We start from the raw sequence: 16,972 nt of genomic DNA, 5'->3' as shown, positions 1-16,972 counted from the left end.
CAAAAATTTTACAAAAGCCCCAAAATTGTAATGTGTCTGCAATTGATTCAGAAGTCCCAATTTCTCTGCAAACAGAGATGCAAACAGAGATACCTGCAACAAAACCAATGTCCTTTGCAATGCCCACTCAACTCAAAAACACCCACGTGTGATGTACGGCAGACAAGAAGAGCTCGTACTCTTTGCTGAAGCTGGCGCAGATCAACCTGTACGAAGAGTACAGTCAGCTGTACGAAATCCGTATGCCGTGACGGTTGTACGGCGAATGTACGGATAAGTATTGCGTAGGAACTTCAGTACGGCGCATGTCTATACGGAATGGGTAGTATGGCGCAGGTACATACGGAATAGGTAGTACGGCGCAGTAAAGGATGGTACGACACGACAGTAATCTCCAAAAATCCGTATAGAAGTTGTACGGACAGTCAGCGCATGACTGTACGGACAGTCAGAGCAGGGAGCAGGGTGGTTGGGCAGGGAGCTTGCGGGAGCGGGAGCGGGAGCTTGCGGGCAAGGAAGCTAAGAGCAGGGTCTTGCTGCTTTGATACCAAATGTGAGTACTAAGGGAGAGAGAGCAGAGTGTGTGAGCAAGTGAGCAAGAGAGTAGGAGAGTGAGAGCTGAAAGCAATAGTTGCAATAGAAGAGTGTAATACAATTGAAGAGTGGGATAGGTTTTGTCTAAGTGACAAAACCTTATCCTTCACTAACCGTAGTTAGTGAACTAATTGTGGTTAGGGGAAAAAAGATCTAAAATGAGGGAAAAGTGCTTATCACATTACATTGGTCACTGCTAAATTATAACAATAATTCTAACATCCCTATCAAGAGATTCTTGAAGGAGAGATGAAGCTAATTGTATACGTGGGTTATCATAATAACTCTCATCTACATTATCCTCTTCAGGAGGAGGTGATGGTGTTCTCTCCCTATCTCCTTTTGGTAGTGGAGGAAAAATGACAAGTTCATTATTAAATATCCCTTCTCCTTCCATTCTTTCCTTTTAGTAATACAAGAGGAAAAATGACTTGCTGTAAGTCAGAAAAGGGGTTTATTCTACAACAAAAGTCGAGTGTTGTAGAGTTGGTGGTACTTATCCGACTCAAATGACCTCTTCTTCCTTCTCTTTAGTCTTTCTTCCTTGTTTTTGTGCTGTAAACTGGTACACTCCGTTTGGGCTACTTGTTTTGAGCGGATTGGTGCTCTAGATACCGTTATAGGGGTTACTTCATGGGTGGATCACCCCCTTGAAATATTGTTCCAATCCGACTTTCCGTTGGGGAGAACGGGGGGGGATCTCTTTTCCTCACGGTTTAAGGGTTTTAAGAGTCTAGGGGAGGGGTGTGGTTTAACCCCGTTAGGAAACCCCGTCCAAAGGGGAAAGGGGGGTCACCCCGTTAGGACACCTTGTTCTGTTCCCTGTCCAGAGACCAAAAAAATCGGAGAGAGCCCTTACCTCAGAGGCTCCAAATTCGCCCTTCCCAAACCTTGCCACCCGGACTTTCAGATCTCATCCATATCGTAGTCTCTCATGCAGGTCTTGTCGGGCTGCCTTCGGGTAGCATTTCAGCCTCTACATGGAATGATATTGAGAAAATGCAAAAAGCTTTCCTAAGGAGACACCTTGGTGTCAAACCCACTACTCCATACTCAATACTTCTGTTGGAAACGGGAAGAAGACCAATTGAATTTCATGCATTGATCAGAGTTATGCAATACCTAATAGAGGTGCAGCAAATGCAACTTGATAGGCTGCCTCATAAAGCATGGAATGCCAGCACAAAGCTTCAAAAGAACTACAAAAGTAAGGTCATCTGCACAGGATGGGCAACCGACATAAGAAAATGGTTCAGCAGATGGAAAGTGGAAGCATATTTGATCATGCCGCCTGAAAAGGTCAACATGCAAGAGTTTCAACTATCTTTACTGAGCATTTTGCGGAATCACAGGTTGACAAGCGAAAAGAGGGTAAAGCTGGAATATTACCAAGACAACATAAATCCCACATGTTGGTCTACATACATGTCCATAGAGACTCATGCTCAGTCTTATATTAGCACACCTATCCCCCTTCTAGATCGCAAAAACATCGCCAGGTTCCGTACCAGATCTCATACATTTGCCATTGAGCAGGGAGCTTGGATACACCAGCCTAGACATGCTAGAGTCTGTACCCTTTGTGACATGCAGACAGTTGAGACGGAGGCACATGTAGCTCTACAGTGCCCCCGATATGCACATATCAGGAAGGACTACCAGCAGATACTGGGGGACTCCGCTAAGTTGACATCAGTTCTCTCCACTGCCTCTCCGGCAGCATTGGGATCTTTTGTCACTCGTCTTTTTACCTGTCGTCAGGAACTCATAGACTCCTGACCTCTCTCCTTGAGGAGACTCTTTTTACATTGTAGCGAGACGGGTCCCATGGGTTGGCCCCCCGAGGATGCTAATAAACTCTCTTTCTTTCTTTCTTTCTCTCTCGCTCGCTCTCGCTCTCGCTCTCTCTCTCTGAACACTATCACACCCATCCACAAAGCAGGAGATCCCATGGATCCAGGGAATTACAGGACCGTCATGATTGGACATGTTATGTCCAAGATCTATGCATCAGTGTTAGATGGCGAGGTCAGTGCTCGCGCAGAGGTACAGGGGCTCAGGGCATCCGGACAGGCCGGTTTCAGGACGGATCACTCGACTTACGATCACATTTTTACACTTAGAGGGATCATTGAGGAGGCCAGACACACGAGACAGAGAGTATATTGTTGCTTTGTGGATTTGTGCAAGGCATTCAACACCGTTCCCCGCGCCCGACTCGTCAGACGCCTGCAGGAGTTAGGCTACGACTCGGAGGTTATTTGGGCAGTAGTAGCTCTGTATGAGCGGGTGACGGGCCAGGTCAGGATTGGCACCAGCTGGACCCCAGAGATCACGAGCACTATCAGAGTCAAACAAGGATGTCCCTGTCACGGACTCTATTTGGCCTCTACATCAACGAGCTCGAGACCACCATCAAGACACTCAGAGGTGCAGGCTGCTCTCTTGCGGAGGCTGTCATTCAGATTCTCCTATACGCAGGCGATGTAGTACTACTATCCTCTTCTGCTACTGGTCTTCAGCGACACCTGGATGGACTTCAGGTCTTCTGTGATACACATGACTTGAAGGTCAACCTTGGCAAAACCAAGGTGATGATCTTCAACACTTCCAGACCTGCTATGCACCGAGAGCAGTTCCTCTTCGCCGGCGACCCTGTTGAGATAGTTGACTCTTACACATACTTCGGCGTTGTCTTCTCAGGCCCGATCTCTACGATGCGCCCGGCCATGCAGGCCAGGATCAGTCGGGGCTACGCCGCTCTTGCTAGGCTGGAGCGACAGTGCTACCACTCCCACTTCCAGGACGGACCAAGTCTCTCCTTTTTTATTCTTTGGTCCGCCCAGCAGGCATGTACGGTAGCCCGTGGTGGGGAGCCGACCTTTCAGACACAGAGTGGGCTCGAGTCGAGGGCCTACAGATACTGATGTTTGCTCGGATGATTCGCAGCAAACCATCGGTACCACATTCGGCGCCTCACCCCTACAGCTCGATGCGGCTTTCCAGGCTATCACTTATCTACACAGAGTCAGGGATTTCAGCTCCTCCGACGACGGTCGCCTCCGCCTACCTTGGCTAGCCCTATCCTCCTCTATGGCCTTATTAGTTGATGGGGACCAGCGATGCTGGTATAGTCGTCTTTCCAGTTGGTTCACCCGACTGGGCCTCGACTTAGACCGGTTGCCTCCTTTTCAATACAGCCTCGACGCTCCACCATCTCCCCTCTCCCCCACTGACCAGGAGGTCAACCGGCTCATTCAAGCGGATTTGCTCCAGCTTCACACCTGGCGGACATGGTTTCTTCACCCCGAGCTTCTTGTGAAGCTTGATTTCTACCGCCGACATTGCCTCCAGATCTCATAGGAGGGCTTCATCACATCTCCGGGTTACACACAGCTTCATCTACCACATGCGCTCCGGATCTCCCTCGGTTAGTTTAGGGTTTTGTCACACCGATTACGGATCGAGAGCGGACGTGCAGAGGGTATCCCACGAGAGGGCCGCCTTTGCCCACTTTGCGACTTGCAGGAGATCGAGTCGGAGGAGCACTTTGCTTTCAGATGTCCTATCTATTATGCCATTCGAGGCCGGTACCATTGCCTCTTCTGCGACGGATCAGCGATGCCTAGCCGCTTTCTTACATGAGATGACTCGCCACCGAGATACCTCTCTCCGAGCACGGCGACACGCGCAGCACACACAGCGTGAGGACACCCAGTGGCCCATCACCGATTTCTTCCAGTCACAGGATACCTCTCCTCAGTCTAGCCGACGACGCGGACGTGAGCGAGAGCCAGAGTCACGACAGCTGCGCTAGCGGACAGACTCACACATCCGGGTCCATGACTTCTCGTCTCTGCTCTCTGCTCGCCCCACCGGGGTTACCGTTGCCCTCATCCACAGGGCCACCCGCCGCCCCCGACGACCGAGCTCGACTAGGCCGCGTGACGTCAGAGGCCAATCATCTATTGCAGGGTTTTTTCCGGCCTCCCATTGCCGTGGCTCCTCTATGATTGGTCTCTGACGATCACCACCTGCACATATATAATCTCCCCCCTCTGTCCCATTTTTGGTGCCCCCCTCTTCTTTTTTGTATCATCTGGAGGTAGACACATATTTTTTGTATCAGGACTAGACACACCGTCCTTCATAACCTCTTTTTTGTAGAAACGGTTGGCTGGCCCATTTTGAGACTGCCACTGTTATGCTCATTGTATCAGTTATCTTTAGTCTCATAGACCTTCACGGTCTCTCGAAGACTTTAATAAACTTTCTTTCTTTCTTTCTTTCTCCCTCTCTCTCTCTCTCTCTCTGTGTCCCGTGGGTCATTTTTGGCCCCCCGAGGACGTTAATAGACTCTACTTCTACTAATTCTATCTCGGCGCATCGTCCTCCCGTACAACTCCCGTCACATGTCCAAATTTGATGCCATCTGAAGCAGTGGCGCCAGCTCGACTCGTGCTATCTACTGAGATGATCCACCGACATAACAAATCGGTCGGTGTCCATCATAAATACAAATACATGTTACACCATTGCCGTATAATATATAATAACGTTTTAATGTCTACAAATCACGGATTCGTGATTTCTCTTGTCATGACAATTTCCATAAGAGAGCTTGTAATACAGAAATTTTATGGCAAAGATATGGCATGAACTACATGGTCTTTTATAAAAGAGAAATCAATCCTTTGCTGGTTTATGGTAAGGCAAGAGTATCTCAAGGAGAACATCTCTCTGTGCAGGGATATACCCCAATATGCAAATGGACTGAAGAAAGGGCAGATGGAAGGACATGCCAACAGAAGATGGAGTTTGCAGAATTTGCCCATCAGGAGATGTATGGGATGAACAGTATACACTTTTTGTATGTGGGGTTTATTGGCACATCAGATTGGCTAGTTATGAAACAGGGTGGGTCCTATATAAAAGGATCCTAGCACACCATTGGAAGGTCTTAGACAAGGCACGCACCTTAGTTAGGTTAGTCACAACCACTAAGACATGAAAAAGTTACTGTTCTGTGTTGACAGCTATCCATGAAGCTGCAACCTATGTATCCTAGCACTCTCTGTGCCATACATCCTGTTGGGTCCCCTGTGGACATTACTCATCTAATCTCTCTCTCTCTCTCTCTCTCACACACACATGCACGTGCTCTCTTACTCGATGCCTCTGTTTGGGGGAATGTGCATGGTAGGGAATGATGAGTGCTTAGTTCTCCAAGCTGTACATGATGCAGGAATGGAAAGGGTAGCTTGTATTAAATAGCTTGCTTCAGTCTTAGTGACCTCCCTCCCCTCCCCTCTGTGTGAACCCCCCCCCCCCCCACCGCCGCCGCCGTGCAGAATCCCCCCCAATGAAAATTTAAATAAAAAATAAATTATCTTTTTAAAAAAAGTAACTAACCTAACCATTAATTTAACCCTAGGTTAGTTTAGCCTAGGTTAAGTTAGTCTAACTTAGTTAGGTTAGTTTAACCTAGGTTAGTTATTGACAGTTAGGTTAGTCTAATTAACTTTTAGTTAGTAACTAATTGTAGTTAGTGAACCCGGTTAGATTAACCTCCCAGTTACAGTAACTAGGAGGATATAGGTTAGTTAATTTAACTTGAATTAACTTGGTTCAAACCCCTTAGTTGGACTTAAAGTCCATTCACACCACCCTTAAGACCCCCCCAAAAAGCAAAATTTACCCTGATATTCAATGTCATCAGCACTTCCGTTTTTGGTGTGTTCTGAAGGGTTTGTGCACTAAATTGGCTGCCCTGCAGTGCAGGCGATGTGTTTAAACTTTCATTTACGTAGCTGGGCTTTTTTTTCAAATAGATCTGTCTCATAGAGTAAGACAGGAAAATGAGTACTGATGAAAAGTGATGCTGATTTACCTTTGCAGCAGCAGTATGGTGGCTCTGGTGCTGTATCTCCGTATTCAGTTCAGGTTAGATATTACTTTCTTCATCTCTGTCAAGACATGCATACCCATTACCAGTTTGCATGTACTTGGTTGATTGATATTGAAATTCTCAATTCTACTTTTGGATTTTAGGGGCTTGGCTATGGGCAGATTCAGCCGGCTACAGGTACTCCAGATCAAGGCAAACAGCAGGTTAGTGAGGCATGTGGATATGAGTAACTTTTATTATGCTTTTAAGTGCTGAGCCAGTTCCTGACAGTTTATGTATGCAGATAGTGAATGCACAAGATTGGGCTTGGAAAGGAAAGACACCAGGTAAATGATCTAATTACGTCTGTTGTTACCTTGTATTCTAAACCCACCGTTGGGTGTGGATGGCATTGGTGGGGATGTCATGGTAGCTAGTACCTGCTATGCATGCTGGTGTTTATGGTTTCTAACATCGTGGGTGATGTCATGAGGTTAATACTGCACTATTTGGTTTGTTAATTGAGTATGATGAGTTTGATCGTGTTCGTGGATGCATCTAGAGATATGTCTCCTTGTATTCTTTCTTTTTGTGCAAGAATCAATCGTTTATTATCATCGTAGTTTATAAAACACTCAATTATAATTGCAGATTCTTTCTCTTTGGCGGAGGTTCCTTGAGCGGCGAGCCCCATCCCCTCTCGTAGACACCAAAATCTGGCACTCCTATGCGCGCACACTATCTGATGTCCCTAACCAGCCAGCACCTGATCTCTCACATGTAGCATGACCCATTTCATGCACACTTTCACAGCCGGTGGTGTTAGACATGCAGCCTTGAAGCTTCACAATGGCCGAGCATCGAATTCATTGCATATGGGATAAATACCTTGGCCGATGATCTTAGCGAAGCTCTTCAACAAAGCGGTTTGCAAGGCTTTCCACACACTTGGACCCTTAACACCATCCATCCCATACACAAGGTAGGAGATCCCATGAGCCCGGAAAACTACAAGTCCATTATGATTGAACATGTCATGTCCAAGATCTATGCCTTAGTACTTCACACAGAGGTTAGCTTGGTCCTAGAGCTTCGAGAATTCATAGCCGTGGGACAGTTAGGCTTTTGGATAGGACCACGGGATCATGGATCATATACTTACATAGGGGCTTCAGTGAGAGGAGGCCAAAGCACAGAGACAGAGGATCTATTGCTGTTTTGTGGATTTCCGCAAGGCCTTTGGATACAATGTCGAGAGCCCGACTCATCATACGTCTACAAGTTACAACAGCTAGGGTAAGATCAAAGGATCACCTAGGCAGTCATGGCACTAGGACAAAATATTCATCCTCTATGGTTGCTTCACAATTCATGGAGAATGTGTTTAAACTACATGGAATGTCCATGTTCATGGGCTAGTTTTGCAAGAGCTATTCAAGGCAATAGGTACCATCTCACTCCAAGTACAGCTGACCACCCCCAAACTGATGGCCAATCTGAGAGGGTCAATAGGTGGCTGGAGGAGTACTTTCAGCATTTTTATTTTGATCCCCAAACCACATGGGACAAGTAGTTGCATTTGTCAAAGGTTTGCTATAATAACAACAAGCACACCTCTATAGGGATGAACCCATTTGAGGCGATGTGTGGTTATAAAGTTCATGTTCCCTCTATCGTTTTTTTTGGAACTATGTCTAACCAGCAAGCCATTGATGGTTTTGGCACATATGATTGCCTTACTTCAGGGTGACAGCTCAAGCACGTATGAAGGCATATGCAAATGATCATCGTAGAGAGATTTCATTTGAAGAAGGAGATTACGTTTTCCAGAGGCTCCATAAATCTAGGTATGCTTCATTGAAGAGGCCAGTTGACCAAGCTAATCTGAGAGGCCAGTTGCAGTTGTCATGAAAATGGTAACTCTTGCACCAAGAGAGGCTACAAAGAGCTCTTAACGAGAAAGTAGACGGACTGAAATTGCAATAAAAAGAGAATGTACATGAGCTTGTTAGTGACACCTCTATAGAGAAGATGCACATACAAAAATCAGTGGATTGATTCAAAAGAGCATAACATATGAGTAAATGAAGAGTTCACCAAAGCTCAATTTATGGAAAAGATTTATGAGTGGGAGAAGGTTAAGGCATCCAAGAAGTAAGGAAGGATGAATGTGTTGAAGTATGATAAAGCAATGGTTTTTTAATCAGAGGATTAGGATGATGTGAAGACATGGGAGGAGGAAGGGAATGAACTACTACAAATAGATGGGTTTGTCGGCACCCGTGGCCATGCCTTGCAACCAACCTTAGCCTTACATTATTAATTAGTGGGTTAGGGTTTAGGGTTTACAAGGGTTAGTTATAGTTTGAGGTTAGGTTAGGTTAGGGGTTTGGTTAGGTTTGGCTAGTTAGTTGGGTTTAGTGAGCCGCCATGCCCTTGAACTGCCCGTCGCCTCCTACAAATAGATGCCATCAACAGTATCCCACCTCATTATCTCTGTGCAGATCTTGTCGCGACGCCGTGCGCCTCCCGTCGCCAGGCCCTCACCATTACGACCGTCGCAATGCCCTCGCCGTCAGCGCTCGTGGCCACGTCTTGCAACCAACCTTAGCCTTACATTATTAATTATTGGGTTAGTGTAACAAGGGTTAGTTATAGTTTCGGGTTAGGTTAGGTTAGGGGGTTTGGTTAGGTTTGGTTAGTTAGTGGGCTACGTTTAGGTTTAGTTAATCTGGGCTAGGTTAGGTTAGTGCTAACTAGGGTTAGCCTAAGTCAATGTCCTAACAGTCCTAGGGATCTTAGGTTAGTGTTGTACTAACTGTCCTAGGTGACTTCGGGACCCTCAACCCCCCCCCCTACCCCCCCAAAAAAAAAAAAAAAATTCTACTCCATTTTGCAACCTCTTCATCAATTGCTCTCTCGAGCTTTGCCATCAGCCTTTTTAGAGGTTCTACACACTCTTTTAGATATTCATTACAGCAAGGTTTTGCTGTCTCCTTCTTTGAGTCCACATTATCTCCTTGCCTGCATTGGAGCTTCTCTCCCCCGGACAGCCCAAGCGTGCTCCTCGGGATACAATGCATGATAGTGATGAGGCTGCTCAGCATGAGCAGTTGCCTTCCTCAGTGGGTGCATCCACTGGTGGTACAGAGTTCCTACAACTCAGCCTTTCTCCCCTACATCTCAAGAAGCGCATCCAGCACAGAGATAGTTGTTGGATACCCTTGCTTCTATGCCCGAGGGTGCTTTCCTCCAGATGGAAAGGAGTTCAGTCAGCAACTTACCACGGGCCATCGGTATGCAGGATACGGCTCTTGCCTAGATGGGACAGTATCTCGAGCAGCAGATTTGCTGATGTAACTGTTGCTAACTTGTACAAGGTTTTGCTGAGACACCCTCGGATTTCAGGTCATGTTAATCGCATCTTGGTGGATAAAAAGATTGCGGCAGTTTTGGGCTTGCAAGATCCCTCTTTGTCAACGGGTCTTCTTGTGGCGGGTTATGCTTGGAGTTATTCCATATGGGCAGATATTGGCACAGATGTATGGCCCCATTAGAGTCCATGGCCCATTTGTTCTGGCATTGCCCTGTGACTCATGATTTCATATTTTAATTGCAGCAGCGTCAAAGGGCTTGGTTTCCTGCTGCTTGCTTTGGCAAGCTATTTTGGTTATTTGGGGTTCAAACTTCACCCTGTTAGGCAGGGAGATGACCTTTTTTGCACTTTGGTGCGCTATGGGCACTATGGGTTTTATGAAAGACAGAAATCATAAGTCTCTTTGGTGATCCACTCTAGCTAAGTTTCACTTCTTCTGGGCATCACCATGGCAAAAGATTGTGGCAGTTTTGGGCTTGCAAGATCCCTCTTTGTCAACGGGTCTTCTTGTGGCGGGTTATGCTTGGAGTTATTCCATATGGGCAGATATTGGCACAGATGTATGGCCCCGTTAGAGTCCATGGCCCATTTGTTCTGTGACTCCTGATTTCATATTTTAATTGCAGCAGCGTCAAAGGGCTTGGTTTCCTGCTGCTTGCTTTGGCAAGCTATTTTGGTTATTTGGGGTTCACCCTGTTAGGCAGGGAGATGGGTGCGCTATGGGCACTATGGGTTTTGTGAAAGACAGAAATCATTGTCTCTTTGGTGATCCACTCTAGCTAAGTTTCACTTCTTGTGGGCATCACCATGGCAATCCATCTATAACTGCCTGCGTGCCCGTGATCTGGATTATCCTGCATACTTATCATATAATGCAATCTTTTGATGTTTTAGTTGCATGTCTCCCCCTTGGGACTGCATTTTGTAATATAAATCCAAATAGATTCGCCCAATAAAGGTCTGTGTTCATTGTGTGATATGATTGCCATTTGATGGTGCTCTTCTCAATGTATTCTAATGACCTATTACTCAAACTCATTATTTTAGTCGTACATCCGTCCACTTAGCCACTTGTAGTGGCTGTATTGAGATCCTCAAAAGACTAAAGTGGCCGATGAGGCAACGTACCTAATAGCACGTGAAATATGAGAGGGAGAGCGTAAATGCTTCTTCCTTACAATAAGAGAAGATTTATGCAAGGTAGTAAGACGCATGTAGTTGATGTGTATTCTGATCCTTTCGATATGGATGTTGAGTATCATAAAAGGTAGAGCAAGTGGGGAAGGCTTAGTTTGCCTCTGTGCCGAAAGCATGCCCTTGATCAACTTTTGTCTGTGTCTTGACACTGTCGGGAAGATCATTGGTGTTTGGTTGTCGCCATGTCCTATGAACGATTGCGGCCTATACATTGTGCGCACTGTTAGTTAAGAAGTTGTGGAAAGGAGGGTGAAATCCTGATCTTATATATCCCTGGAACGGACAGCCGGCCAGTCATCAGGCTGACCAGACACATTAGTAGGCAGCTGACACGTGTGCAGGCGGATGGAACACGACTGTACTGCCACAATATCAGCAGGCTGCCACATCAGCCCTGGATGTTGCCAAGTCGCTGGTGGCATATGTACAGGCACATGGACTGCAGATCTGCTTGCCACACCAGCAGCTGATCTGTCACTGTGACAGATGGATGATCTACAGATGCATAAATAATACCTTTCAGTAGTGCTCACGTTTTAGGTCCTCCTAGGACCCCCAATTGTTATGAAAACCTTGTCCATACCTCAGCCAAAGTTGGCTGATCTCTTCATGTACCCTAATGGTCTCAGGCTTCTCCCCATATGAGGTGGATATCCAAAGGGTGGAAATTGATTCTTGAACACGGTGCCCTTGGAGCCACTGAAATCTCCATTATTTGCATATCTGATTTTGGAAAGGGAATTCCCATGTGTGGCCATGTACTGCATGCAGTCCTTTCTCAGGGAGGGGAAGAGAGAGAGAGAAAGCCCTCTCTCCTTCCCCTTCCGTGGCACCCAGATCTCCAAAAAAAGCCTTTTTTTTTCCCAGAGAACAAAAAAGCCTTTGTTTTGACTTTATTTTACCGTTCACACATTGTCTAATTTTGTATTCTAAGAATCAACTCTACCTAATGCTCTGGCTCTCTTTAATTTTGATTCCTCACTGCGTGATTTGTGTATTACCTTCTGTTAGATGCTTGACGTAATTGAATGGCCTGACAGGATGTTTCCCTATACTGTTACAGGTACATGAAAAGGAATTAGGAAATCATGCGAGGTCAGGTGTTGGGCGATTCTGGTGAATTTTTGCAGATAGTTTATTCATTCCTTTTGGGTACATTCAAAGTATCGCAGTAGATATTTATCTGTAACATGCTTCAACCTGCCTTTGGATGCTCATCTATTGTATTTTATGAGTCACTTGGTGACTTAACTATTGTCTCAAAACACAACCAGATGCTGATTTTTTGGGCGCAGACTTTTGTTGAGTCTAGCAACAATTGAGAGACCACTTGGAACCTTATTCATCTGGGTATTGCGGTGGGGTGGTGTGTGCCTAGGCGGGGCCCGGGGGTGACTTTTGTGTGTCTAGCAACAATTCGGAGACCACTCCGAGAACCTTATTCATCTGGGTATTTGCAATCTCTTGAAGCTAGTAGAGGGTACAATACATTAGAATAGATCTACAATATATCTTGTATGATATTACAATGCAATATTCTTCGCCTCACATAGATCTACAATATATCTTGTATGATATTACAATGCAATATTCTTCACCTCACATATAAAAAGTACCAGAACCTCAGGGCCCAATCTTTAAAGAATTGGAATATATCTTCCTACTTTGAAACGAAAAAGTTTTAAGAACTTGATTTATTTAAGAATGGTAACAATTCTAATGAATACATGTCACCCCTTTGATAATCAAAATCAAAGTAATTAGATCTCCCCCACCTAGAACAGAGGGTATAGTGCATTAGAACAGATTTGTATGATATTATAATTGAATGTTCACGTCACATATAACAAAGTACCACCATCACATATAAGAATTTGACATTTTGATTCATTTAAGGATGCTAACAAGCCTAATAAATATGACTCCCTTTTGATAATCAAAATTGAATTAATTAGTTCTCCCTCGCCTAGAGCTTAATTTGATTCACCTAAGCTAGAAGTCCCCGCCCCGCCCCTCCCCCCAAAAAAAGGAAGAAAGATAAGTGGACATATGTTAGTTGAAAAACTAATCCTCCTCCTCAAGAAAAATTAAACCTACCCTCTCTGAACTCCCCCTCCTCATCGCTTCCTATTGTTCTCGCAGCTCCTCAAAATCCATCTCCCCTTGCCCCTCGTCTCTCCATACACCACCTTCCCTTAGCCCTATGTCCCTCCTTGCCTCCCCCTTTCCCCTTCGTCTCGTCCTTGCTTTCGACTCTTGCTATTGCCCTCTTCCCTTCCCTTCCAATGCTCTGCCTCGCCCTTGTCTTCACTTTCCCTTCCCGCCTTTCTCAATGACCCCTAGCCCTTCCTCCCCCTAGTTTTCCCTCCTTCACACCCCACCTAATCCAAGCGTTAATACCTACACTGAACATGAAAAATGCCAGATCATACAAATCAAGTTGCCCTTTGTTTTTGTTTATAATTGTGTATAGTACAAGCTAGCCAACGATTCATATAGTTGCCAAGCCATATTCCTTTTTAGGATTTTGTGGTAGTACTAAATCACGTGCCTTGGTGTGTGTCTGCAATGGAGTTTTTTTTTTTAGAATCTATCCTATGCTCTGCATCTTCCAACTTATGTGCTTGTGATGAATCACTTTGAAAACCAGAGGGGTTATCTTTTCATGTAAGCGGATGAAACTTTACGATGAGAGCAATGCTATGAGCTAGGAGGCACGATCTCTCATTAGAGCTTGCTTGCAAATTGCAAAGTTGTAACCTGTCTATGAAAAAATTTGTTTTGCAAACATGATGATGAGATTCATTGTTGCAAGTAGCAAAGAGCACAACATTGTATTAACGCTTGGAGGCATTGAAGAGCTTAGAATTCTTGGTTAGAATCATAAGTTTGGGAATCTTGTTTAAGGTGAAATGTTGATTCTTATTGTTGGAAGTTACAAAGCTTTCAACATTGTAAACAATGTTTGAGGCATTGAAGAGGTTAGAGTGCTCTCTTAAAGTTGTGATTTTTATCAGAGTGAATTTTGCTTGAGAGGTAATGTTGATGCTTATTGTTGCAAGTTGCAAAGCCGTTGCTGTTGAAGTAAACTTTTAGGCTTACTTAGGGTTGTGATTTTTTCAAGATTGAAATTTATTTGCGGTTGTTTGTGTCGAAGGTAAAGCCTTTGTGGTGCAAGTCAATTCTAGTTTACCCCTCAAAGATGTAGACTATGGGATAGACCATTTGATGCCTTAGAACTCAATAGAAGCATTGTGACATTACAACTTTGATAGATTATCATCCATAGCTACATACTTCACATATTAAGTAGCAAATCCTTGTTCAATTTAGCCATTCAAATTTGTTCAAGATAGTATTCAACATAAGTAGAATGATGTATTTGTATGGAAGACTTGAGGAAATGGTAGACAAGGAAAGCAAAAGGCAAAGTGAGCATGCATGTGGTTGCTTGTGTTTGCACACACTTGCACATGTATATAAAACATTAAAAGCATATGCATGAATTTTTTCATGCTTAAAAAAGATCCCATCTGTAAAAGTACTTCTTTTGATGCACATTTGTATGAATGATGCATGTGCTAGGAAGAATACATTTATATCCATATCAGGCAAACTTGTGTCGAAGCACCTATTGTCGAAGCATATTAAATCTTCACTCACCTCTATTGTTTGGTCTAGGTGGTGACACTTAACGAATTGGTATATTGTTGTTAAAATAATGGATCTAAAGTCGTATGCAAACTAGCATTTGTCCTTATTTGATATCTTTAATCAAGGACAAGCATCTAGAAAAGTGGATATTGAAACCAAATTTATGATTCTTTAAGCGTTTTTTATGCATGAAAGTGTTGCTCAAAACAAATTGGCAATTACACCGTTCTATGAAGTAGGACTAGTTGATAGTGCTTTGTGACTGTGTGTGTGGTGAAGTAGTTAATAATGGTATAATATCACATAGCACGCACTCCTATGGAATAGAATAGCAATGGAGCAATCAACAACGCTTTTGTATGAGATAGCAGTATCATGTAATGGCTACCAAGGGTATAATACCAAGTAGCATGGCTGTGAAGTGATTAGAACTCTTGGCATAACACTGGTATGCCATGAATGGTAGTGCTAGACTTGACATATCATGTTGTAATGTTATGGACCACTTTTACACTTTGAAATAGCATTGATGTTCTATTGAAATAGTAATATGTGGCATTTGAAACACTAAGTAGTAACTAGCACTGAAATAGCACCACGAGGTACTAATATTTGATGAAATAGCATTGTACCATAGTGGTTAACATTGAGTATGTATTGTTATTATTTGAAATAGCACTGCAAGATGATAGTTAGTAGTACTAGCAATTAGAGGTTAGTAGTGCTATATAGTAGTTATCACAATGTGCTAGGTGCAACTACTATGCTGCATGTTTTCTACTATGTGGCACAAGTACAATATTACTATTGGTAGTTGCTGCTTCTTGCAATGTGCAAGTTGCAACTACTATGTTGCATGCTTTTTTGAGAGAACATATAATAGTAATAGTACATAGCAATTACCACCACCACACTATAAAGTAGTGCTACTATGAAGTGATTACCAACCTTGGTATTAGCCATCAATGGTAGTGTTGGATCATGACATATCATGTTGCATTGCTATGTAGTACACACCACTTTCACACTTTGAGATAGCATTGGCATGAGAGGTCATTTGTGTCCTATAAATTGGTAAAACTACTACATAGCATTACTATCTCTCGCTAAAGAACTATGAATGAATCCTACTTTGTAGTGGTGGTAATTGTTATGTAAAAATGATGTTTCATATTGCAACAGTGTTAGCTGTCAACCTCACATGGTGGCATAGCAATACATAGTAGCCTTACTCATTGCTAAACACTACTAACAGTGGCCAACTGTCATATAGTAGTGTTGTACTAATGCCTCACGACAAAAAGCACTCTAACATAGCATAGCAACTGAATGTTACATAGCACTGGTAACCACTAGTAGTTCTAGCTATCAATTTAGTGCTATTAGCAACACATAATGCTATGATCTTGTAGTGTAAATTTCCTTGCTTAGTGCTATTTTAGAGCATATTTGTACATAGCAACACCACATCTTTCAATGCTAACTACTACTTAAAATTCCAAGTGCCACATGTTACTACAAGATGGTGGTGGGAACATTGCTACAGCTAGTCTTGCTTTACCTCTAAGAAATAGTTGACACCACTTTGGGGCTTCTTTCTCTAGAGAATTCAACCTTGCTATAGCAACCACAGGTTTGGGAAGCTGATCAAGTTATTGCAGTAGTAATTCACCCCCAGGATTTTGCTCATAGCAGCCCCAAATTTGTTGTCGTTCATGAGAGAGTTAGCAATAAGGAGTTTTCACAAGGCGGTTGGCATGACTAGCCAATTCAAATCATAAATCATAAATTAACATTCATAAAGTACATTTGCAATTTAGCAAACCTAATAATAGTTTAAAAATCGAGAGAAAATAGATATTTAAAAAAATCAAATTATTGATTATATGGACATATTTTTTATAAACTTGTTCTACACTTTATGTGCTTAAGTTAAAAAATAATTAATTTTATCTATTCTAAGTATTTTATGATATCAAAAGGCTGATGAGATGAATCTAGAACTAGATATAATGCATGCACTTAATTTCATACACAACACTAAATATATAAAAGAAAGAGCCTTGACAACAAACAAAACATCTATAGGCTACACTATTAAATCAACATTAAAATTTATACAATGTACATTTTCAACTTTAAAGTTTCAAGTATCCCTTTAAAGTCAGAATTTAAGTGTTTTATACTATTGACCTTGTTTGCTTATTGTTGCACTGAATTGTTTCTCCTTGTATTTTTAATCTTGGCATGAACTTGCGAAATGG

The 16,972-nt window shown here is 43.4% G+C and overlaps 2 protein-coding genes across 6 annotated transcripts in view; both read left to right on the top strand.

The window, feature by feature from the left end:
- The window catches only part of LOC147897252 (flowering time control protein FCA-like), a 139,337-nt gene extending 126,720 nt beyond the window's left edge, over nucleotides 1–12,617 (top strand). Inside the window, exons 13-16 of one of the 5 annotated variants that reach the window (XM_087380712.1) lie at nucleotides 6,493–6,537; nucleotides 6,646–6,705; nucleotides 6,773–6,828; nucleotides 12,118–12,617. In XM_087380712.1, the coding sequence (XP_087236838.1) occupies nucleotides 6,493–6,537; nucleotides 6,646–6,705; nucleotides 6,773–6,828; nucleotides 12,118–12,136 (180 nt within the window). In that variant the 3' untranslated portion in view covers nucleotides 12,137–12,617. The remainder of the gene's footprint in view (nucleotides 1–6,492; nucleotides 6,538–6,645; nucleotides 6,706–6,772; nucleotides 6,829–12,117) is intronic. The other 4 variants (XM_087380709.1, XM_087380708.1, XM_087380710.1 and 1 more) reach the window with 4 other exon arrangements.
- LOC147897250 (Nucleic acid-binding, OB-fold-like protein) overlaps nucleotides 1–16,972 on the top strand; it is a 174,810-nt gene that overhangs the window by 132,316 nt on the left and 25,522 nt on the right. The gene's annotated exons all lie outside the window — the stretch shown is intronic.

The sequence above is a fragment of the Dipteris shenzhenensis genome, chromosome 10, assembly GCF_047967505.1.
Source record: "Dipteris shenzhenensis isolate YYH24624 ecotype China chromosome 10, Dip_SZ_1.0, whole genome shotgun sequence".
NCBI classification, from domain to species: Eukaryota; Viridiplantae; Streptophyta; class Polypodiopsida; order Gleicheniales; family Dipteridaceae; genus Dipteris; species Dipteris shenzhenensis.
Note: the sequence above shows the minus strand (reverse complement) of the source record. Positions and strands in the feature narration are given on the sequence as shown.